Below are 25126 nucleotides of genomic sequence, written 5' to 3'. Positions count from 1 at the left end.
TAACATACCCCATAATCTTAACCGTGGCTAAGTCGCATCGCGGGGTGGTGCGAGCCGCTTTCAAAAGCCACCTGGCTGGTTCTCCTCTGGCTCCCCCACCACCCGCCTGGGAGAGGGGCTGGCGGCCGAGGCAGGACGAGGATCCAGCTGCCTTTGCTGGACGGGCAGAAGATCACCAGGGGATCAGACCAGTGCCTTCCCCCGTGACCAGAGTCACAGGGAAGGCACTGGTCTCCCAGCCGTGCTCCTGGGGGACCCCGAGAGCATCAAGCACACAATGCAGGACCACCAAGCGTTAAGTGGCTTGAGCAATTCCATCCGCAGTGCCGGGCTTCATCGCTGCAGCACCAGGGAAGCCTCGCACAGCTGTAGCTGCCTGAGTGACACCAACGGTGCTTTTGGCGCGCGTGGGACCTGGCTGCACGAGAGGCGACACCGGGAGCCCTGGCTGGGGCTGGTGCAGGGGCTCGGCCACCCTGTTGTTCAGGCAGCACATGCGGAGGGCAGCTCAGCCAAACCGGACCCTCAGGTGCCAGCGGAATTCTCCAGATTCCTGCACCTTCCCCTTCCCTCTGCCACCCCCAAACCACCCCGCCAGCTGGCAGCAAGACCCTCAGCATCCCTCACCTCAAACTCCTCCCAGCCCCTCAGCTTTGCTGAAGGGCAGCGAGATTTTCTTCTTCCACCAAGTCAGGGCAATTTGGGAGAGAAGCAACATGGGGCAGGTAACCAGCGCCACGTCTCGCCCGGGGACGTTCCACGCTCATACCTCCAGGCCCCGCCACCACACACAGCCCTCACCCCACGCCACGGGGCAGGGGAGGACGTTGCTTTGAGCCCCTTTCTGGAGCTACCTCCTACCAGCTGCACCGATCCCACATCCCAGAGGATCCCAGTACCAGCAGCGCAACTGGCACTGGGGACAGACATTTGGGGTCTTGTGCTGAGAGAGGGGGCGTTTCTCCTTTCGATTCTCACAGGGGGAAAACATACACAGCATCCTCACCAAGACTTCAGGAGGAAAACAAGGATCTTCCAAGAGACGCAGAGCTTTCACCGTTCCATCTCGAAGGAAACACAGCACCTTCCAGTCACAATAAAAAAAAAAAAAAAGAAAAGCTGGAAAGAAGCCTGGGGCTGGCTCTGCCCCGAAGCTGCAGCCCTTTCATGTGGCTCCAAGGCCTCTCGCCCGGCAGCTCGCACTTTCAAAGAACCGCTTGCATGCACACAGGCACACCAAACACAATTAATGAATGGCTTGCATCCCACTGTGTGTGTTCTGACACAGCCCCGCTTGCCAAGAAGAAAAAAAAAAAAAAAAAAAAAAAAAAAGAAGTGTGCGAGTATGTATGTATGTATGTATGTATATACAAAGGCTTTAAAGACGACGTTGCTTGCATTTTTACAGCTTTGTTGAAGGGGTTTGGGTGTTTTGTTTTGGTTTTTTTTTTTTTTTTTAGTATAAAAGGCTAAAGCAAATATAATCCAGAGAAAGGTTGGGTTTTTTTTAAATCTTCAATACTTTACCTGTTTTACAGCAACTGTTTCAGACTGAAAAAAGGCAACTGCTCAGAAAAACATCGCTACTGGCTAGTATTACACACGCTGCCAGTATTATTTCCCAAAGGGAGAGGATTAATCCTCTCAGGGAAGTCCATCACGGGATCGACACAGCAGCTTTATGAGCTTTAACCCCTCAGGTGTTCCCCAGCTGTAAAAAGCTCCCTGCGCGCTCAAACCCTCTCGGGGCAAGCGGGGGCATGGCAGGAGCCCGCCCGCCTCCGCAGGGGTATGGAGCTGGGCGAGAGGAACCCTCGCACTGCGCGCAAGGATTCCGTTTGTTACGCAATAACAATGAAGAAGTTTTAGTTCTTTCCCTATAAAACAACCAGGGAATCTAACACGCCCACCGCGGTGCCGCGTTTAAGCCTTTCCATGAACACGAACGCTCACCGCCGGGTTCAGGGGCGCAGGCAGAGCGAAGCTAACAGCCACCCTCAGGATGGTTCTTCCCACACCAGCAAGGCAAGTTTCAGTCCCCTGAGGTGGCCTTCTGCTTACGTTTTGTCACCTGCAAGACTGTCTGGTATATATGTTCACTGGGTGGCTTAGAACACCCGAGTTAGCAAGCCTGCTGCATGTCAGTCACCTAAAATTATTTTATTTCTAAGCAACAGAGATCTGTGGACGATTGAAATTCTCAGTAGGAACCGGACATCTAATTGTTCTTCTCAAATCCAAGAGCTAACATCAGCAGATTTTGAATGATCTATTAAAACTCACAATTCACCTATTGCCATAAGAAGACCTTCCTAGGCCAGACACGTGGATCGCAACAAGACCTTTGTAGGAAGCAAAGTGCATCACATCTGCCAGATTTTCATCGTTTTCCTTGAATTATCAAGTTATTGCCATCATTAGAGACAAGATACTTGCCTGGAAAGCCCAAGCAACTGTGTCAACTCTTCCATTCCTACAAAGCACCCCGTGTTTTAACCGCATTAGAATAAACCACTCCACTTCTTTGGACCAAGTCAGAATTGGACTCTCTTGACCAGTTGGTTACCCATAAAAAACACCCACTGCAACACATTTGCGTACATCTACGAAAGGAGAAAATATAATCACTTTATTTTCAGTATACAGACTAAATCCCACCATAAAATAATGAGTGAGCACACATGAATAAAATACTCTGCACTTAAAAAACGCCCATTTTTGCCACGTCTGTGAAGCCATCGTTTGTCACGTGGCGCGCACAGCTCTCCAGCGTTGTTTCCATGAGCGGCTGCAGTACTCCCGGGAGCAACGCTCCATCTACTACAACTCAAAAAACTCTCTCAGTTTGCATATAAGTGCTACATTTTCCTGTATGCCTTGAAATACTACGTAGGTACAACAACACTATTTCATCATCTCTGCCCCCAAACTGTCAGGCCCCCCCTCCCGCCTTTACACCAAAGCAAGAAGAATTACTTCTACAAGGAGGTAAAAATCAGCGAGTTCTAGCAATACAAACTCTTCAGAGGCGCAGAACGATGGCATACTGCGATCTGCAGCACGGACAGCAAGACATAAATACTGACGAGTTGTACACACGCGCATGCACACGATCACCTCTGTAAAGCCTTCTCCAGGGTGCGACTCCTTCCATGTCACACGCTTTTCATAGGAGAAAAAAAAAAAAAAAAAGCCCTTCCAAATTGAGTCCATTTAAAGCTGCCAACAAAATTTGATTCCATGTGCTATCAATGGGCATGTTATTGCTTGTAGTAAATTGGAGAAGATTTGGACCTACACAAGAGATTCGCTTGCAAAGCACAAAGGTCACCAGTGGCCCCTAAGCAGTTTTACAAGCTGAGCGTTGCAGCTGGTATCTCCTCCACCCTCCGCACCAGCGGTCGGCTACAATACTCTGCAGTTCTAAACATGCGTCGTACCATCCTCTAGAAAACACGTTCGGTGTCTTCTCTGACTCACTCATATTTAAATACACAAGAGCAGCCAAGCATAAAGAAGTGTTACAGTTAATTTTACAAAATCCACCACGTTCATCTTTGCTCGTTCACCTGAAAAAATGGGTGACCGAAGGCCAGCAGTGCCTAATCCTCTCAATACCCAAGAGAAGCTGACATTATTGCAGAGATATTTTACATGCCCAGGGGAGCAGATGCATTCTCACTGGATTTTCAAGCTGCCAGTGACCTACCTCGCCCACAGTGAACCTGACCAAAGTGTTTAAGAATCCAGTCTTTACATCTTGCACCTCTAATTGAACGCGAAGTTTACAACTGAGTGTCTTTAAGGAGTAATAAAGCAGCTCTTGGGATTTCTTCCAAGCAAACACTGACTCAAAGGCTCAATACAAACTCACAGTGTTACACGGGAACACCAGCCCACTCTAAACCCCCAGCCAACCACTGACAACAACCCCCTAGATCTTCCCTTGAAGTTACATGCTGCACAATCGCTTTCTTTGCCAATGCATCCTACCTATAACCTTGTTTTATAGCTTCTCCTGCTAACGATACTCTTCAAATCAGTTCTGACTGCAAATGCTGTCCTTACCTTAGCGAGTACCATAAAAATCGATCGATTATTTCCTGTCTACTGGTGCTCCAGATGCAATGCTACCTATAAAAACATACAACTAATTCTTCCAGCAGGTGATGCAAGCCAGCTCTGGTCTCAGACAGCAGATTGGCAAAGGCAGGCTGCGGACTGCAAAGTCTCCAAGCTTTCCATACCACGAAGTGAGGTAGCAACAGGCAGCCTTTGAAACGGCATTGTCTCCATATTTTTCCCTACTATTAAATCCCTTTTCCACACAATTTAGTGAGTGAACTAGAGGCTTCTCTGGAGCAGCGGAAGAAGAAAAGACATGGTAAATAAATAACAAATGATAAAAAGAACTAGGCCAATAGTTTTGCAAAGTTTTCCTTTTTGGTACCAGCACTGAGCACTGCTCGTTTTCGGGTGGAGAGAAATAGAAAACACTTCAGTCTCTTTGTGAGCTTAAAGTCCAAGTGACTTCTGCACAATCTGCTTGGCAATTTTGTTAAACTGTTCTCTGTCTTCCCGCCACATCTTGGAGGCGTCTACATTGGCTCCGCTTTCATCATTTGGCTCTGAAATGAGAAAGATGGAAAGATAGGTGGGCAGGCAGGTAAGGGAGCAAGACTCTCTCGCTTTTTCAATAATGCCTCTGTACCACCACTTCCCTGGGGCTTTGATCCGCTTCCCCTCCTCGGGACTACAGAAACACCACTGAAGAAAATCCAGTGACAGCTGCTGGATTCTCAAATGGTTCCGATTTAACTGATCACAAGAGAATATCACCGCAAGGTCAAATTTAGGTAAGAAACAAGTGGCAGAGGAGCAAGACCTTCTTTTGCTTATGCTCTCAACAATTGAGCCCCGGCATGCACATGGAACAACGCAACGCGGCACCACCAGTGCTATCAAGCGTTTTTACAACTGCACGCCGCTCCCTGCAAAATGTTTTTTTCTGGTTCTGCGGCTTCACAGACACAAAGCCCTCCCGACCAGGCCACCCAAACAGGCTCTGTCACTCTTTGGGATGGCTTGTTCTATTAAAAACCAACAAAACAAACCAAGAAAACCCATAGAATGCTTTCATTTCTGCAACATCTTTCATCCGAGGATTTCAGAGCGCTTTAGAAAGTACATTAAGCCCCTGTGACTCAAAACACTTAATTTTGTACAGAGGTAAGCTGAGGCACGGGACTTACCAGGTTCGTGGTCAGCATACAGAAGGACAACAGATTACACAACTCACTATGACATACTCTACCCATCCTGTTTCACACACTAGTCCAAATCCACCCCAGCCCAGCTCAGGACAGACATCCTGGGCTCATGTCTTTCTTGACACAATGCTGACGGTTGGCCCTTAAAAGCCCGTAGTGGGGATAGGAGATGTGCAGGTCACCCCGTCTGGTCAGCTTGGGCTTACGCTACCTGCGGAGCCTGGGAGAAGCTGACCATCGATGGTTTAGACTAATTCCTCCAAAAGCCATGGGAAAACAGAACGCACAGGCAGAGAACAAGAGAGATCAGGTGACTCCTACACCAACCAGTCAAGGCAAGGCTGCACCACAAACCAAGTTCTCAGAGGTCACAGGAAGCCCAGCCAGGGACTGTTCGCACAGCTCCCCAGTAGTAACCTACTGTTCTGAAGCTGAAACGGTCACACGTAAGAATCTGTTGCTTGCCCTTTGATCAACCTTGCTGCTCTAAACCTCCTAAAATCTTTCATCGTTCAAACCTGCTTCTAAGGGACACAGCTCTGCCCTTTTCAGGCAGTTCAGTGGCTCCGTCCACTGTGTGGAAAAGGATCCACCTTTCAGGGAGCTGGACACGACAGAGCTGATCCATAGCCCTTGCTGGATTTAGGGAAAGGCATTTAAATGACCGCACAAAAGTCCACCCCTCTTCTCAAGAAGCCTTTCTCTGAATCTGAGGTGGCAGAATGGGGTACATTCCCAGGCCGGCAAATAACAGAAATGGAAGGTGCCGACTTGTGACTTAGAGGCCACAGACTCCAGTTTATCATAGTGGTTAGATCTGGCCAGTAACGCTTCAGCTGCTAAAGCCAAATCCAACACAGGCTGTAATCAATAGCTCTAAGACCTGCAAAAGTTGAACAAACGTCCTCGCAAATACAAAGATGGAGCACAGGTTTTGTGCAGGAGCAGGGAACCAGCTGAGCCTCAGGACCCACCCGACCATCACTACCTGCTTGGCTGCTGCTGGCCTGGGAGGAAAGCAGTGCAGTTGCTCGCAAAGCTCGAAACACCTATTTAATAATTCAGTCTTTCCCCCCCCCACAGTTATTTTCAGAGACCTGTTTTATTAAATAAGTAAGTATTGGGGCTTTAAGAACTGTGGTTGCTGCCAAGCGGTTTTAAATATCCTTTGCTCACTTAAATCAAACAGCAAGAAGCAGCTCTAGCTAACTCAGTAACTGCTACCTGAGCTACTGCTAATAAAACAGCAGTCCTTACCTGCCAGCATGCTAACGACTGATAAGAGGATCTTTTCCACGCTCTGCACGGGACTCCACCGCTCAGCGCTGCTCTCATATCCCATGGGATCATCCCCAGGAGCATGAAGAATAGAGATGCAAACTCTTCCATCCGGGTAAACTGCACAAGAAGTAGAGGGGATGGACTGTTACTCTGAGGAAACACTTCGCCTCTCCAGTTCTTTAGCATAGATGAATGTTTATACTTGGCCTTTATACGACTGACACTAAACTCAGTTTTAAATTCCCTCTTCCAAAGGCAAGTGGACACAAAATCTGAAAGACAAGCATCTAGCAAAAAAATTCTAACAAACTTGGGTCACCCTGCCCCAACAGAAGCCTGCTGGGAGCAGTCGTATCATTAAATAACAAGTGACAGGCTCCATGGAAAAAAATAAGAGAAGCAGTCTGGTGGAACAAGGCAAGTATTTATGCACAGACACTGCTCCAAGTAGGTAACTAGTCCTACGTTAATCAAAGGGTAACAGTCACACAACACTGAATGCACCTTGGAGTCCTCCACTGGACCGTGACCGTAAAAAGAATTAAGCAAACTTGCTCTGGTGCAGCAAGGAAGGAAAAGTGGTATATGTTATCAAGCGTATAATTGACCTTATTAAACAAAGCTTCTGCAACATTACAAGTTGTCTTCACAGACTGAACTCCACGGACTTGATAATGAGGCCAAAGAAAGGCTGAAGAGGCAACACAACGAGAATGGAGTTCTGCTTTAGCAACGCGACCTAATTCTGCAGGCGCTCAAGAAATGACAACTGGAACCCAGTACTTCCAGCGCTGCTGTTCTTCGGGTGACCAAATCTGTGCTATTGCCAGGAAAACAAGACAAAACAAAACGGGGGAATGACCGCTGGAAGCGGTTGTGCTCATTTCCAGTTCCTTCTATTCACCCAGCTAATGTCTGCACAACCCTGCAACACGTAAGCGCTTTGGAAGACTTTTATTTACATCCCCTCCTGCAGCCCCCGCCTGGGGACTGGAGCTGGTCTAGCCCGTAGCTGGAAGAGATGAAAACAGCCCATGCTGAAACAGCACTTCTCCTTGCAAGTTCGGAACACACTGGTAGAAGGTATTTCACCTGGAAGTTACTCTGGTGTCTTTATGCAGTGTGCCTCGTTTAAAACAGCTGGATCACAGTGGCACAGTCCAGACATCAAAGGCTGATTCCAGGAAGATGTATGCATCTTCCTGCTTTGTCACTAGGTGCTAATGCAAGATGTGTCATTAATCGCTACTTTGAAGTTATCTTCATCAGAGCATCCAGGAACGTCATTTTATTTTAACAGAATATAGTTCTGTGGTGTCTCGATTCCCCCCTGTACATAACACAAGCTGCAAAGATAAGGGAACACAGCAGAGTTTTTAAACATTTTCCTTTGCAATTCCACACAGGCGGAGGGATAAGCACTTAAGGAACAGAAAGAGCACAGCATGGCTACCCACTTCTACAGCCTTTCCAGGTTGCAACCAGACCATCACAATGCCGCCTAAGAAAGATTCAAGTGTCCGCTTTAGGTGATCTCAACTTTAGATCAAGGTGACCCAGAGTCACAGGACTTTAAAGAGCTGAGCTGACCAGTCAGTATGTTCCAGTTAACCCCAGAAGGGAAGCGCCCACGTGTAGAGCCACTCTGTAACACAAGACAGTCAGGCAGTTTGTGCTTCTCCGCACCCCACTCCTCCTGGCTATGCTGCCGACAAAGCAGCTGTGAGCAGTGAACCTCATGCCACGGCCACAACTGGAGATGCAAAGTATTGTGCGGACAAGGATTTGTTCACAGAGACCAGCCCTGACAAGAAGTTTGGGTGAATTCGTCCAGCTGGAGCAAGGTGCCGGTGCAGCCACACTGCTTCCAGGTGCCAAACGCTGCAGTCATCAGAGCTTCAGAGGTGATGCTACATGGTCTTGGGTGCCTCCGCACAGTTCTACGCTGTGATGTGCAGGTGTGCCCTCCACAGGAGGACAGGAAGATGTGGATTAAACACACAAGAATCTGCATTCACTGCTGTTTTGAGAAGGGAAGAACTTCAAGAAATTTCAAAATTCCTTGGAATGGGATGAAATAAATCGATTCACAACTGAGATTAAGATTTGCATTATGCAAGTGCAGGAAGAAAACACCAGGCAGGAGGGCAGGATTTTCCTTTTATTGCTCTCAAGTGGCAGAGACCTAATAGCCTAGAATACGGATCCAGCCCATCAAATCTGGGTGATGCTGAACAATCTTTACATGATCCATGCTGATTTAGCAGATGTTGTAAAGAACAATTTCACACAGAATGCCAAGGCTGACTCCAGAAAGTAGCTCTCCAGGCCGTGAAAGAAGGCTTCAAGGTTTTTACCTGTCCATGGCTCCAACATGTTAGCGGTACTTGTTACTTCAATTGCTTCCACTGAAAAGTCTTAAGATAATATTGTCACCACCAGAATCGCAGAGAAAAAGGCCAGCAAGGTCTTAATATTAAATGCCCGCATACGTGTCATCTGCTTGGACAGAGCACTCTGTATTTCAGAAAGATCACGTCAGAAACATTACTAAACCCATGACTTAATGGGAAAAAAGCCATGCTGCTTAGTAAAGCTGCATCCATACTTTAGTGAATACATTGTCACTCACGAAAGTAACACCAAACTACAAGTCACAGAACAAGACAGGAAAGAGCCTGTATTAATTCACTACATCTCACATCATGTACAGAAGATTTATCTTTAGACTATTTATATAACAGTAACAAGCATTCCTGGGATGATCTTAAAGGCAGTGAAAGTGTTAGAAACTTTATTGGGCTGTTTATGACCAACAGGTATATGAGGAATAATGTGATAGAGAAAGTGACCCTAAGACAGAGCAAAATTGCCGGACAGCTGAAGACTCCTACTGCATACTCAAGGCTGAAAAGGGAGAGCACAACCCTTGGTAAAGATGTCAGCTCTCCTGCCACAGAGTTTGTTTTTAAGGTGCACAAGCAACCCACTCCCCCGTACGTCCTGCTGCATCAGACTCACTGTTTGGATGGAACATCTCGCACGTGAACCTCATCTTCGGAGGACTTAATGGGTAGTCGAGTGGAAAGCTCAGAATAGCAGGGAAAACCCCATATTCGAAACAGGTGTCTTCAGGACCCCTAGAAACAGATAAAAAGCTATTCACCGGAGTTTTAAGTCGTTCTTTCACCCAGGTTCTTGTCTAATGAGACATCTGAGGTTTGGGTTCTATCATCTTCTCCAGAAAACAAAGCGTTAATGCACTCGTACCCCACACCTCATAGACTTAAATCCAAATACGGGGCTTGGGAGGGAAGGGGGAAATCAAAGCTCGCACACTAAATTACTAGGAAGGTCACAACACTGCTTAATTAGCAGGGTGTGTCTGGATATAATTGGAGTATCTGGCTCCAAGGCATGTTCCAGGATTTGGGCGTCTGCACGTCAAGAGAAAGCAGAGGCAGGTGTGGGACTCCTGTGCCTTTGAAGATACTGTTATGCTGCACAAGACAGAGATGTCAAATGCTGTAGCTTAAAAATAATTTATAAAACCTATGGAGATCCAAACTGCCAGCGTCGAGCATAACCACACATAAACACTTATCGCTATCTGATGCAAAAAAACACAGCGAAGTTTTGTAAAAACAAAAACACAGCTCAGGGACTTTAATTGGTAAAGGCAGGAGAACGTTTCTTTACAGACTTAAGGTATTTAGTTTGCGCTCCCTAAGTGCACGCGGAGAACGAATGGCTTCATCAGGGTTCTTGTAGAAACATTTCCTTATTGTGTTCATCATCTAGTTCAAAGTGCGATCAAGCTGAGAATATACAGACAACTATTTCACTCTCCCTACATAAAGCATTTCTGGAAGGTGAGTAAAAAAGTTTCCTAGATGTGATTTATTCAAACTTGATGAACCATCTGGAAGTTGTAACACAAACATGATCTCCCCTTATTGGAAAGATCGCGGAACAAACTTCATCACTGAAAATCTTAGCCAAGGAAGCCTCCTGTATTTAGCAAAAAGCTCTTCAACAAGGGCTACAGGAAATAAGGTTTAGCAATATATTCATGCCTCCTCCTCCTCCCAATCCACATTTTCAATGATAGAAAGAACATAAAAGTTCAACAAGGACTCCTAACAGTTAAGACTGCAATTGGTAACCTACAGAAAAAGAAAACTGAGGCCAGCAAAACCTAAAGCCCTCGGAGGCTCACTCTCCTAAACCTTGGGATTCCAAGGACTTGGCTGGTAGATAAACACAAGAACTACGTGATTTAAACCTGAATATTGACGCTGGCGGGTAAGATTAGAGAAATGCGTCAACCTACTGCAAGAATGAAAGCTAAACCATCTCAACCGTTTTGTTCCCTTTCTGGCCTTTTCCCTAAATTTAGTCGGCATTCAATTCACATCTGAGAGTAAACGGAATGCATTTTGTCATTAACATTTTAATTCCAGCTGCATTTTAAAGGCTTATTGTTGAACTTCTAAGAGTATGTACATACACGCATTGAAAAGCTGGTGGGTGTCTTATGTTCTGTTTTGAGAGCAAACACACAGCCTTAAGGGCTCTTCTGTCAAATATGTTAACCCAACATGCTCCATTTTAGGCCCTGTATTATGTGAGCAAAATGCTTTTGTTTTAGCCATTCATTGCTGCCAGGATCAGCTTCAAAGAAATTACTAAAGTTAATCCAAGACAGCATTTGCAACTACAAAACACTCAGGAGGCCGCAACATTTAAGGTTGACAGCATCACGTTCAGTCCAAAAAGGACATCGGCGGGGCCAGGGATGGAGCACTGCACCTTGTGCAATCACACCACCTGCTCTGCAAAGATTTCCAAGTCCACCAGCTTCAAAGCCTCCGTGCCTTACGCTGTGATCTCGTCTGAGCTGCTACGCTAGTTGAAGTCCAGACAACGCAGCACTTGCTCAGGGTTCCTCCACTAAACACCCAGACCACGCGGTGGTGACACCCGTCCCACCGAGCAAAGAGCACCGAGCCACCAGGCCAGTCGCCTTAAGCGGCTCCTGCACCCCGGGAAAGACAAAGCACTTGCCATCGCTAACGGCATGCACGGGGAAGGCCCTCATCCTGCACAAGCTGGACACACGTAACTTTAATAAAAACCTTGTCCTAACCCTGCTCCATCTGAGACTCTCTACAGCCTGCAGAGCAGGTACTCTCTGCATTTTTTTCTGCACATGATGCTATTCTACAGACTCCCCTAAAGCACTGAGGAGTGGACATCAGTTCTCCTCCAGCCATTATATGGCATTAAATCATAGAATAACAGAATTGCCTAGGTTGAAAGGGACCTTTCAGATCATCTAGTCTAACCATCGACCTAACTCTGACAAAAACCATCACTAAACTGTACCTCTAAGCACTGTGTCTACCCGTCTTTTAAATACCTCCAGGGATGGTGCCTCAACCACTTCCCTGGGCAGCCTGTTCCAATGCTTAATAACCCTTTCAGTGTAAAAATTTTTCCTAATATCTAGTCTAAACCTCCCCATGCACAACTTGAGGCCATTTCCACTTGTCCTATCGCCTGTTACATGGGAGAAGAGACAGACCCCCCCGGCTACAACCTCCTTTCAGGGAGTCGTAGAGAGTCAGAAGGTCTCCCCTCAGCCGCCTCTTCTCCAGGCTGAACAGCCCCAGCTCCCTCAGATGCTCCTCACAAGACTCGTGCTCCAGAACCCTCACCAGCTCCATTGCCCTTCTCTGGACACGCTCCAGCACCTCAATGTCTTTCCTGTAGTGAGGGACCCAAACCTGGACACAGCACTCGAGGTGGGGCCTCACCAGTGCCAAGTAGGGGGACAATCACTGCCCCAGTCCTGCTGGTCACACTATTGCTGATACAGACCAGGATGCTGTTGGCCTTCTTGGCCACCTGGGCACACTGCTGGCTCATATTCAGATGGCTGTCGACCGACACCTCCAGGTCCTTTTCCACCAAGCAGCTCTCCAGCCACTCTGCCCCAAGCTTGTAACACTGCCTGGGGTTTTTGTGACCCAAGTGCAGGACCCGGCACTTGGCCTTTTTGAACTTCATACCATTGGCCTGGGCCCATCAATCCAGCCTGTCCAGACCCCTCTGCAAAGCCTTTCTACCCTCAAGCAGGTCAACACTCCCACCCAACTTGGTGTCCTCTGCAAACTTACTGAGGGTGCACTCAATCCCCTCATCCAGATCATTGATAAAGACATTAAACAGAACCGGCCCCAGTACCGAGCCCTGGGGAACACCACTCGTGACTGGCCGCCAACTGGATTTAACTCCATTCACCACCACTCTCTGGGCCTGACCCTCAAACTGGTTTTTAACCCAGCGAAGCCATGGGCAGACAGTTTCTCCAGGAGGATGCTGTGGGAAACTATATCAAAGGCCTTACTAAAGTCCAGGTAAACGACATCCACAGCCTTTCCCTCATCCACCAAACAGGTCACTTTGTCATAGAAGGAGATGCGGTTTGTCAAGCAGGACCTGCCTTTCATGAACCCATGCTGACTGGGCCTGATCGTGTGGTTGTCCTTCATGTGTCCTATAATGGCACCCAGGATGATCTGTTCCATGACCTTCCCAGCCACCGAGGTCAGGCTGACAGGCCTGTAGTTCCCTGGATCACCCTTCCGGCCCTTCTTGGCCCTTGGATGGGCGTCACATTTGCTAGACACCAGTCAACTGGGACCTCCCCAGTTTGCCAGGACTGCTGGTAAATGATGGGAAGTGGCTCAGTGTCCACTTCCACCAGCTCCCTCAGTACCCTCGGGTGGATCCCATCTGGCCCCATAGACTTGTGTATATCCAGGTGTTGGAGCAGGTCTCTCACCATCTCCCCTTGGATTACGGGGGCTTCATTCTGCTCCCCGCCCCTATCTGCTAGCACAGGGGTCTGGGTACTCAGGGAACAACCGAGTCTACTACTAAAGACTGAGGCAAAGAAGGCATTAAGTACCTCAGCCTTCTCCTCATCCTTTGTCACTACGTTACCCCCTTCATCCGATAAAAGCTGGAGATTCTCCCGAGTCCTCCTTTTGTTACTAATCTATTTATAGAAACTCTTTTTATTGTTCTTAACATCCAAAGCCAGGTTAAGTTCTAGGTGGGCTTCGGCCTTTCTAATTTTCTCCTTACATAGCCTTACAACATCTTTGTAGCCGTCCTGAGTGGCCTGCCCCTTCTTCCAAAGGCCATAAACTCTCCTTTTTCCCCTTGAGTTGTATCCAACAACCAGCTAGACAACCAGACTGTTTAGTTGTGTAAGAGATGTTATGAACAACTCTGTTGACATAAGCTATAACATGAAAATAAGAAACGCTGAACTCCATGAGCTGGCTATTACTTGGGCAAGGGCAAGAAAAGGATGGCAGGTATCTGCCAAAACGGGAGGGGAAAAGCGCATTGACAAGGACAATTAATTCTATATTCATAGCTTCACGTACATTTGTAAATGGTTTCTTATTTGGAAAAAGATGCTGGAAAAAGACCAAACCCCAGAGTCATTAGATGCCAAAAAGGGGAATTCCATGCTAAACAGAAGTCCTAAGCCTAATTATAGTTCTAATTACCTTTCTAGACAGGTTTTTGATAAGTTGACTTCAATTTACACTGTTTTATTTTTCAAGCAATCTTTACGCTAATAAAGCTCTTATTACATGGTTTTGCGTCTTTTGGGGATAAACTTCAATAGCAACACACACTTATATATGCCAACCAAAGGCAGCAAAACTTGGTCTTGAAACATTAAATTCAAGAATTTCCACAACACAGAGCAGTCTGTCGGACCTCACGCAGCGCTAAGGAATCGAGCAGCATTATGGCAAACTCTCTCAACACGCTGGGACTATTTATCATCACGAATAAGTCGCCCTGTTGCAAAGATTTGTCTTTCATAAATACTCTAATTCAGCTATTGTTTGATGTCTTATCAAAAGGGTGAATTTTACACCAGGCTCCAAAGCTTTACAGTTCAGAAAGATTACCACATTGTATTTTCAGTTCTGGATCTATTACACTTGCTTTGGGAGCACAAGAACTGTTCTATCATTCAGACATGTCAATACAACCTTAACATTTCTATGTTTAACATTTATCCAGAACTGCTGCTGCAGGCAAGAACACCGGAAATACAAATTATGATTGACATTATTTTAAAAGGCATTATTTTATCTCCAAGCCAAGCTCTCACATCAATCTGTGTAAGATTACCCAGCCCACCTCTGAACTGATATATGAGCAATGTCTTTTTTCTCTTGGGTCTCTCTTTTTTTGGTATATTTGCCATTACATGTGCTCTAACTTTATATAAATTGGGTGAAGGAAAAAAAATAAAAATAAAGTATTCTGTTCTCTTCTTTGTTATTATGCTACATACTTACCTTTTACACTTCGTCTATCTAAAAAATTGAAGCCAACTTTATTTTAAATTACTCATCTGCACTTCTTTCATTCCCATAATCTCACACAGCACATTTGAGATTACAAAACATTTGAGAAGATTATCACAGACAAATATAAACAAGTCATTTAGATTGCTTTCCAAATGTACACAAACACTTCTACTAATAAGAGTTTCGTAAAGAGATGAAAGTAACCGAACGTGTTTAGGGCAAACACGTTTCTATTGTACCACAGCTTCAGAATTTAGCAGATCTTAAAAATATAATTTTACTATGACACACACACAATACAGAAACCAAAATTAAAGCTCCTCCGCCTCTCATTTTGCGCTGACAAAGACCTGAAGCTCAACACTCAGCACTTTAAAGGGCTTTCAAGTCTGCAAGCGGCTCCTCTGTTGTTTAAGAATTTGTTATGGGAAACATCAGAAAAGGTATTTTCTAGGTGATGAATCGAATCCAAAAGTACTTCTGTGTGTCCCCCATGGAAGTTCTATTCAACCACGCAATCTCTGCTACGAGACAGTACCAACAGACAGGAATTTCCTTCCATGTTCCAAGAAGTGCATTACCTCCTCTGGGATTTCTACGCTCCCAAGCAATGCACAGCTGTCTGAACTGAAATTGGGTACATTACAAAGCCCAAGTTTCGAAGAGTGATAATTATTCCACTGGCAGAAAGAGAAAGTCTAAGACATCACAGCCCAAATCTTTGGTGTCAGGCAACAAACTACCTATTTCCATGCAAAGTGTTTGTTTTCAGGGGACGGAGCTACCAGGAAGTACGACCTGTTCATCACAGGATAAATTGCTGCAGATAAGCAGAGGCATTTACCAACTCTTCATATCAATCAGCAAACAAGCAGAGGTAATCCAAATCTCCATTTATCAAGGCCTAAAATAACTCGAAGGCTCACGCTTGCCATAAAGCAGGATCACCCATGCAGCCAGCTTGTGTGGAATAGGTGATGTGCTACAGCTGGCGATGCTTTTGTATTGGTTGCGTGCCTGGTCCCAAGAGACAGAAATCTTGGTTTTCATCCCTAGACAACACACTCCAAGCAAATCGAGCTAAGGAGAATTCTGCCAGCCACGCTAGTTGAGGATCTGGTAAGTCAGCAGTGGTGTTTGCAGTGAAGACCGGCAAAGAGCACCGCAGGCACGCTGCGAGCAAGGCCATGGCCACTGCCCGCTGCCCCTGGCGTCCTCCAGGAGCCCCTGGCCCTGGCTGAAGGAAAGGAAATCGCCAACTCTTATTAAAGGAATCTTGAACTACAGAGCCTGCATCTACCCTAACAGACCACCACTTCAGGACTTAGCCGTTAGGATCTTCTTCATCTTTTAATTCTGTAGCATTTGCCTAAATTGTCAGACCTGAGTAACAAACGCCTCTTTTCCTCTCCCCTACTGTTTTAGAACTTTATTTTGTAGAAATCACCAGTTATTCCGTGCACACAGAGATCCCAAAGAAGGGTACAGTGTAAGTGAGTATAAACAAAAGAGAAAACAACTTGTAAGATGCTCGGCAAAAAGATTTTGTCTTTCCATTGCAAGTTTTGCTATGAACAACCATACCCACTTGTTTGAGAGTGGAAGGGGGAGGATGCAGCTTTGTCTTTGTTACCCCCCAAAACAGGTAGCAATCAGAGCTAGTCACCAACAGAAGAGCTTTCTGCATGGAGCCATTGCACCCAATGCCTTTACAACACCAGCAGATTCATGAAGTGTAAAGAATTTCAAAACAATTTGAATACTTTCTCAGATCAATCCCCTTCCATTTTTCTAGAAAAAAAATTGAAAAGTAAACTGATTTTAGATATTAATTGTTTTCTCCTATTACTGATAATCTGTGTACCTTGCTCAATTAAAACATGAGAAAAACCTGTCCCGTATTTGCAGTTGAGTAATGTTCCCAACAGGTTTGTGCAATCTACAAGCAATTCATTGTTCCCTACAGTGTTTGTATACGCAACACATACCCAAGGGAGCCCAAATGAGGATTCCTGTCAAATTTGCAAGTTACTTATACTTAACATTGCTTATTATATGACACCTGTGCAACAAATGATCACTTAAGTCCCAATCCTGCCTCTGTCACACTGTTTAAATTCCAAATATAATTCGCTGTTTGGGTCAGAACAGAAGTTCCCAACCAAAGGTAGGCCAAGGTTGGTATTTTGCAGAACCGATATTATTTTTTTACATTCTCGTTCTCCTAGAAGCCAATCACAGTGTGCAAGTGCTGATTTCAGATACAAAACAGTATTAACTCACATAATCAGAGCTTCCCATTCAAAGAAGTTCTCTTCATTCATGGGACCTATTAAGAAAAAACAAAACAACGCTTAGCGCTACCCGAATGCAAGGCTACAATTTCACCGCGCACAAACCCCGTTCAGCTCCTCACCTGCTACTATCCCTTCTGGGGGGTTCAGGGTCAGCTCTGTGAAAACAAAAACAGAGGGAAGGTTAACAAGACCTGCAAACCCGAGCATTTCAGCTAGCATTTGGGCGGCCACAGCTCACAACAGAGGCCCTACCAGCAAACACCCTTGGAGAAAAGCTTGAGGACACCATGGGAGGAACCTTCTGACCATGCTTTACTGGGCAAAAATCCACACCCAAAAGGCCCAGTGTCTCACTGCTGACAATTTAACTTTTTCATGCAAGACAATTTTCTAGACAAAATTATTCGGCATTTTGTACTTTTTCAGGCTCCCAAAACTAGACTTCCCTGGGGCAACAATTTAAAACTGAGAAGGAAGGAAAAAACCTTTTTCCACAAAGCACTGGAAACACTCTCCTCTTGGAGCATCGGGGTATCTGCAGATACAAACTCAACAGCCCAAAGAGAAAATGGGCTGTATTCCTGTAACCACTCTGCACCAATTCAGACTTGACAGCATCTCAATGCAAAACCCAAAACGACGCAAAAAGGTGGGGAAGCAGAAGCAAAAGATATTTCACAAGCGACTCTGTTGCTTGAATTCAATCCAACTCCCCCTGTGTGGCCTGGAAAACGCAAGTGAAAAAAGAAACAGCACTGAAGCAGTCATGCTTGTTTGGATCCACCAATGCTCACTCATCAGTAAGAAACTGGTACTATCCCCAGTTCATACAATAACCTCAATTTCAAGCCTGCTGAAACCCAGCACTCTGTGCGCTCATAAAATAATAACCAGTTTTTCTACCGTCTAGTGCAACGACCATCAATTCCAAAGTCCTGAGGGGTGGTAGCAGCTGGTGAGGCAAAGTTCAGCCCTGCACAGGCAACCAGTGGCCCTGCAGACCCTGGGGGGCCGAATGCCAGCCCCCCAGCTCTGAGCGAGACGTGGGGCAGCCGGCGGGACCGGCAGCAGGAGGTGACACTCCGAGGGTGTCAGACCAGAGGAGGTAACAGTAATTGGGCCAACTTAAGTAAGCGCTGTGAGCTGCTTATCTAGAACAGTGTTTCCTAACCTATGGCCCACGGACTACTAGCGGCCGATCACACACGGAACACAGACGCAGGAAAGGCCACACACATTCCCATGCACAAAAACAGGACACCTAGGGAATACAGGGAGTCACAAACCAATAAACCAGACACTTGACCTAATTTCTGTTAGGCTATATGTGAAAACTGTGGGTAGGGCTGCACGTAACAGCACACGGATTTTTGCCTTAAAACAGCTCAGTTACTGTTGGATTAAAAAACGTGCCGATGTACGCCAACAGGAAAGATAGCGAAACTCTTCAGTTCACTCAGATTGCCATTAACTTTGGCACAGACCTCTGCGACTGAAGTTCAAAAGCACAGCAACGGATTGATACTCAGCATTACGGTTTACCACGACACCTGACATTAAGGAGCAGGTTTTTCCAGCTCAGTAGTGGGTCTCTAACAGCTTTTCTTGTTGATGTTTTTAGACAGGAAGAGGGAGATGTCAAACCCAGGAGCTCCTGGAATCATTTTGCTCCATCTTGTGGCTCTCTCTAAGAAGAAAATCTCTCTGATATTTCCCACGATTTCCCTTGAAAAGCCCAGTGGCAGCATCTGCGCGTTCCTTGCAGTGGGCAGCCACGCAGAGGTATGCCGTACAGGTCTCCACCCCCAAGGAAAACCGGGGCAACCGGGAAGCAAGAGCCAAACCCCACTGAGCAAAGAGTCCTTATGAGGATGGAGGTTCAATTCTCCACTTCACCTTGCTCAGCTCCCCCCTCGGAGACAGGCGAAAGAGGCTTCCATTCTTAAGGATCCGGCAAAGCGCAGGGACACACGAGATTTGATTTTGAGCTGCTGCTGCTACACCTGGTCATTGAGGAAGGAAAAAGCCCTTTTTCACATGAATGGTCACATCTTACCCTGTGATTTCTCTAGAGCCATTCAAAGGAAAATTGGGGGCACAGCTTTTGGGAGCTACACGGCATGAATTGCCAGTAGCTGACACAGCATCGGCTGCTTCAGTCTTACCAGAACCTCCAAAATAGGGTCACTTTAATGGAATGTCAGGGGGGATTTTTTCCAATTATTTTTAAGCGAGCAGCAAGAAGCATGCGATCAGAGCATTTGTTTTAACCTTTCACTGCAGAACGACTTTGACAAGTCAGCTAGGCCAAAGAGTCTCCCACCCAGCTCTCCTCTGCCACGCTGTCCCTCTGCAGCTGTCCTCCCGAGCAAGATGTGTGGCACAACGGGAGCTTGTCAGCAGACGGAAGAGCCCACCCTCTGCTCTCCATGGCATCCAGCCTGGGGGGAACTTCTGGCTAGCCTGAGTTTGGCCTCCTGATCTGCAAGACTCACACACACACACACGCACAGTTTCACACTTTCCCAGGGAAAGCTCTTCCCCTCTGCGAGTGCCACACCATACAGTCCTCTCGCCTGTCCAGCCACGACAGCAGCGTGCCAGCGCACGCCCACACCCCAGCCACCATCACCCAACGACTCAAACACTGATGTGCCATTTCTGCTCCTGCGCGCTCTGTTTTCCAGTGACAGCAAGGAGCTGAGCCCTCTGCCCATGCTGAGCATGGACAGCATCCAACACCAGGCACTGACACGGGAAACGTGGATCCTGAAGCTACACCAGCTGCTTGAGAGAGGCAGATTGAACAAACTGAGAGCCACCTCCCCCACTCCCCTTTCTCCAAGGGGCAAGATCAGCAGAAAGACTTTGCAGGAGCCCTTGATGTGTCAGCTCCTTGCTGACTGGTGATTGTACATCCAGGAAGAAACCTCCAAGGAGCGGAACCTTATGATCTGTGGGACAACCAAGGTAGAAGTGGAGCCATCAGACACAGAGGAGCCCTCCTGCCGCACTGGCCACAGCTCTGTCACCCTCACCTGGAGCTCTGGGACCCCACGCCTGTGCTGGAGCACAGGCCCCGTTCCGCAGAGCATCATGGCTTCCCCTCTGCTACCAGGGGGCAGATAACCCTCTTTGGTGTACGCAGAGCAAGGCCACTACCTGCCTGGGCTGGTATTTTACATGGTGTGAACTACCAGAGCTGCCATCAGCAGGAATCATGGGATAAAGCAGCCTCCTGATGCACCCATGGAATACCGTACTGACGGGAAAGCCTTCAGGGTTCCTACGGAGCAAAGGCACAAGCAGTAATGTCCTATTAAGGGACTCTGAGAGCCAGAAGCATGAGAAGTCAACGTGGAACAAAAGGATAAACCAGAAAACCAGAAAAGGATTAGTTTTGAAAGAGGTAAAGGGCAAGGCCAAAAGTCCCTGTGGAAAACAAGAGTTACAAGGAAAAGCTGAGGCTGGCAGCTGCTGCTGGAAGGGAAGGCAGATAAGGCACCAGGTCACTTACACGTCACCACAGCCACTTCAGGGTGCCCCAGGGTCTGAGGTTTGTGGAGAGCTCTCTGCTCACACAGGTGTTGTTGGGTGCACGTTGGAGGAGCCCATGGTGACGCAGCCCACCAGCTGATTCAGAGCAATATCTCTCTTAAGGACTGTAGAGCATTTGGAGTAGTGTCCGTCTTTGCATCCTTCATGAGGCATCCTGTTTGGTTTGCAGGGTGGTTTTGCTGCACGCAATCTAGGGGACTGGCTTCCAAATTGAAATGCAGCGAAGTCCCAGCGTGTAGCACGATAGCTAAACCTTACTTTATAGCTTTGCTTGTAAGCTGAGACTGAACAAAACGCAGCTGACACTAGTGAAGTGCAACGCTTCTATCAGAAACTTGGGGCAGATTTGGCTGCGCACACCATCAATGTCTCCCTTTTCATTTCACTGCTCTTTACAGAGTCAATATAGACCAATTACACCTCGGCCAAAAGGAGGAGAACTGAAAACAGACCTCCCTGTTAAAGAGGTTAACAGAAAGACTGATCACATTCCTAAAAAAGAAGTTCTGTTGAACGGAAAACTGCAACAATTTATCTTATCTCCCAGGTGATTAAATGCACAAGACCCAGGAAATATTAAGGGCACATGCTCACTTCAGTAGCTGACAGCATCTGGACTGACACGCTTGAAACAGAATCTTGTTCTTTCTACTCTGCCAAAAATTCTGTTTTCTTCTCTCTTCTCTGACATAGCATCCGATCGGCATAAGGCAGTCTGAGCTCACGCGGACACACAGCACAGCGGGTGTCTGAGATACTTCCTAAGCATAACAATTAGGAAAAAGCATTTTCAAAGCAGGTTTAACACAGACAGCCGCAGAGGCCTACCACAAATGTTCATCCTCCTCTTCCCCCGGAGAGAGCAGCTCATCACAACCCACCCCACCGCAGCGGGAGTTTTCTTCCAGCTCACACAAACTCTCTCCAAGCAATAAGGACAGGAAGCATCGATTGAAGTGCTGCCAGATTTTGTTCTGTATGATGAAGGTGTATTTTTTCTGTGAATTCTGAATTCTCAGAATTCACTTAAATCTCATATTTTTTAACCCAACAGCACTCCCAATGATACCAGCTGGCATTACAATCCACTGCTCTGTTGTCTGTTCGTAACAGAAAGGAAATACAATGCATACAACTAGGCACTACAACACTTCTATCTCCACAGATTTGACTTAATACTTTCAAAGTAACCCGTTTTAGATTTAAAAAGTCGAGTCAGTGATACCTTCAAGATCACACAGACAGGAAACAGAAAACATAGAAACAGAAGTTTTCCATCTCTTAACTCTCACAAGCGTAAACTGCTATTGAGAGACTAATTTCAGGCTTTAATATCACTAAATATTGTAAATCTAGAACTAACAACAAACATATACTCTTAACAGAAACGACACTCTTTTTTATATCTGATTTTTTTGAAAGCTTTATCTAAATTAGTTCTGGCAGAGTAGAAAAATACTTGAATAAATATGAGACACCAAAAAGTCATCACACTCCAAACAAAGATCTAAATGAGGACAAAAAATAAATCCATCTCAGCTGGCTGCCCACAGCCACCTTCCCTTCCTTCCCCACAAGGGAAAACACTGCAATTTCACAGTCTCTCCCAAAATGGAATAATGTATTTGGGCTCCAACAGGTAGACACTCCTCACAACATCAAGCATTTTTCACATACGGTAACAAAAAACCTTTATTTAAAGACTTAAACACGTGTGCACATACGCAGAGAAAAATCAAAGACCAAAACTGAAAAAAAAAAGCAAGTAAGGGAAGAATTAGAAATCTGGTAAACAAAATACACCCACCAGCAAGGCACGGACTGCCAAACCTCTCCGCCACGACTAGAAGCAACTAAATGGAAGAGACAGTGAAGAAGAAAGAGGAAAATTAAAGAAAAAAAAACATTGTGCGCCACAAATATACACGAGATTTCACCCGAAGTGGGCGGACAGGAGGAAGAGGTCATTTAAAGTCTTCTCACCATTCCCATTCACCCAGGGCCACGCAATGCTTACACCCGCTCTGGGAATATGAACCAGCAACACACATTGTCATGAGGGAGCTGAAAGGTCACACAAAACTGAACCTCAGCCTACAGCCCTGTCCCCACACAGGATTTTCTCTTTTTCTGAAAAAAAGAGGCAGCAGAACTACCTATGACTAGGAACTATTTTTATTTTTCAAAGTAACTTTTACTGAAAATTTCTACAGGACAAAACACCTTCTGACGAGCTACAACTAACTGCCCAGTCTTTTGTGAAACACTAGGGGAAGGTCATAATTCAGGCTTGATTATGGATTTTGTAGCAAAGTTTGATGACAGCACTCACTAAAGGAAAGTAACGACCCTGGAAACGCACATACAGCGCAGGGTAATCCAGGCGGCCACAGAAACCAAAAGGTCTGGCTTACTCTAATTCTGTAACTCAGGTCTCCGGAAGACAAAGCATTGTACACTTAAGTCATTGCAGATTACACTTGTTTTTTTACAACACTATGCTTTATTACAGTTGGGAAAGTATTGACGAAGGAAGATCACAAACAAGATGCTATCTCAGTTCATGGTAAGTGTTACCCTGGGAAACTATGTGGAAGAAGATTCATGTAACATCTGCCTGTAGCATTAAGTCAAATTCTTTTTGATGTTATCTAATACCACTTTTTCCCTACAGAATTTGTTCATACAAGACATTCAAGTAAGATCTCAGAGCTTCTCAACAACAAAGGATCAAAAATGCTTTTTGGGACTAAGAGGATTTACGTAAGAGAACAGATAGAAGCAGAGTCATGTCATTTTGCAGCTGCCTTTCAGGTCAATGCTTCTGGATTACAACAGAAAAATGCAGGTTTCTAGGACACACCATCAGCACAAGCTTTACCTGAACGCGGGGCCAGCGGGACTCGCTCACCACCCCGAGTGGCTACTGCAGCAGCCCAAGCAGTGTGAGGCAGCAGGCCAGCACCCGCAGACACCTGCATGATGGTTCTGCTTGGAGACCTGTGTGCCCAGCAGAGCGGCCTGAGAATAAACATGGTATTGGCAGGAAACACGCGTCTATAAATATTTTATACAGGCTGGAGTCTTCCACTAAATGATGGTAAAGGGAGAGACAACTCCTCATCCCTGGACAACCTCGGCAGCTCTGTAAATGACCCTCACTGGAGCAGGAGAACAGTTCTTACAGCCTAACGCCTTCACCTACCAAAGACCTTTTTTTTTTTTAACCCATTCTACATTCCAACCTTAAATAAAAGCCAGAATACCAGAGGCCAAAAGGAACTAGGTAAACAACAACAACAAAGTATGTCTTGCCATAAAAAGGCACCTTCAGATGCCTGGCATGCGCAGCGGTGAGCAGATCACCCACCCCAGGAGGAACAGGACACCCCAGAGGGATCCAGACCACTGCAGCAGGTCCCTGCTCCATGGTGGGGCTGGCAAAGATCACCACTCAACCCCCCTTGCAAAGCCACATCGCACATAGATTTTTAAACAAACAAGTCTATGTCCTTGATCACTACCTTCTAGATCAAACGCTTTTACTAACCACCAGGAAGGTCTTGATAAACACATCTAATTATCCTTCAAGTAACAAAGCTCTGCGACAGAGGCTTCCGTGGCTGTAAGTTGTTCCACCTGCAAAATTTACCCGGGCAAAAATAAAAAGAACTGGCCACTTGCCCAGGGTTGCCAGCCCTCCCCCATGACTAAGCTCCCCGTGCCAGGGAATCCCAACGGCTCACAAACCGCCCCTCGGTGTCCCAGCCCAAACAGCCGGGCTCGGTGCGCAGGGCGGTCTCCCTGCGGCGAGGGAGAAGGGAGAAACATCCCGGTGGAGGGAGGCGGCGCCATCCGTGACTCCCCGCTTCCACAGCCGCGCTTCAGAGAACCCGCTGCCCCTAAACCCCCGCCCCGGGTGCCTCTGTGGGGACGCAGCGAGAGCTCTGCAGGCCCGGCGGGGACAGGTAAACCGTGGCCAGCGGGGCACAGGGAGGCGGCCCGGCCGCCGGGAGGGAGGGAGGGAGGCCCGCGGCCTGCCCCGCCGCCGGTCACCGCCCCAGCCCGGCCCACCGCCTCCGCCCCCCCCGGGCTTTCAGAAGGCTGCCGTCAGGAGGGGCATCCCGGGAGAAGCCCAAGGAGCGCCCAGCCCACCCCGACTCACGCTTGTACTCGGCCATGAGCCGTTTGAGCGCCGTCCCCGCCATGGCGCGGCTTCGCCGCTCCCGCCGCCGCTTCCGGGCGGGCGGCTAGAGAGGACGGCGGCCTGCCGCTCCGCCGCCTCCGCCTCTATGGTGCCCGGCCAGGC

General features: G+C 46.9%; 1 protein-coding gene across 1 annotated transcript; it reads right to left on the bottom strand.

Moving 5' to 3' along the window:
- Positions 1 to 2598: 2598 nt before the first annotated feature.
- On the bottom strand, positions 2599 to 25126 carry UBE2G2 (ubiquitin conjugating enzyme E2 G2). The gene is made up of 6 exons (XM_063339272.1): positions 24983 to 25126; positions 17379 to 17414; positions 17246 to 17291; positions 9573 to 9691; positions 6528 to 6668; positions 2599 to 4628 (listed from the first exon to the last, which is right to left on the bottom strand). Exons 1-6 carry the CDS (start codon positions 25023 to 25025, stop codon positions 4516 to 4518), a joined length of 498 nt encoding a protein of 165 aa, XP_063195342.1. The 5' UTR covers positions 25026 to 25126; the 3' UTR covers positions 2599 to 4515.

Source organism: Chroicocephalus ridibundus, chromosome 6, assembly GCF_963924245.1.
Source record: "Chroicocephalus ridibundus chromosome 6, bChrRid1.1, whole genome shotgun sequence".
NCBI classification, from domain to species: Eukaryota; Metazoa; Chordata; class Aves; order Charadriiformes; family Laridae; genus Chroicocephalus; species Chroicocephalus ridibundus.
This window is presented reverse-complemented; position numbering and strand designations above follow the sequence as displayed.

Bases quoted from the DNA above. Each gene is read 5' to 3' on its own strand.
- UBE2G2 (XM_063339272.1), bottom strand. From the start codon at position 25,025: ATGGCGGGGACGGCGCTCAAACGGCTCATGGCCGAGTACAAGC. The intron at 17,292-17,378 runs GTGAGGAGCTGA...TTTTCTTAATAG, and splicing joins CCCAGAAGGGATAGTAGCAG to GTCCCATGAATGAAGAGAAC. The intron at 6,669-9,572 runs GTGAGTCTGATG...CTTCTTGTGCAG, and splicing joins CGAGATGTTCCATCCAAACA to TTTACCCGGATGGAAGAGTT.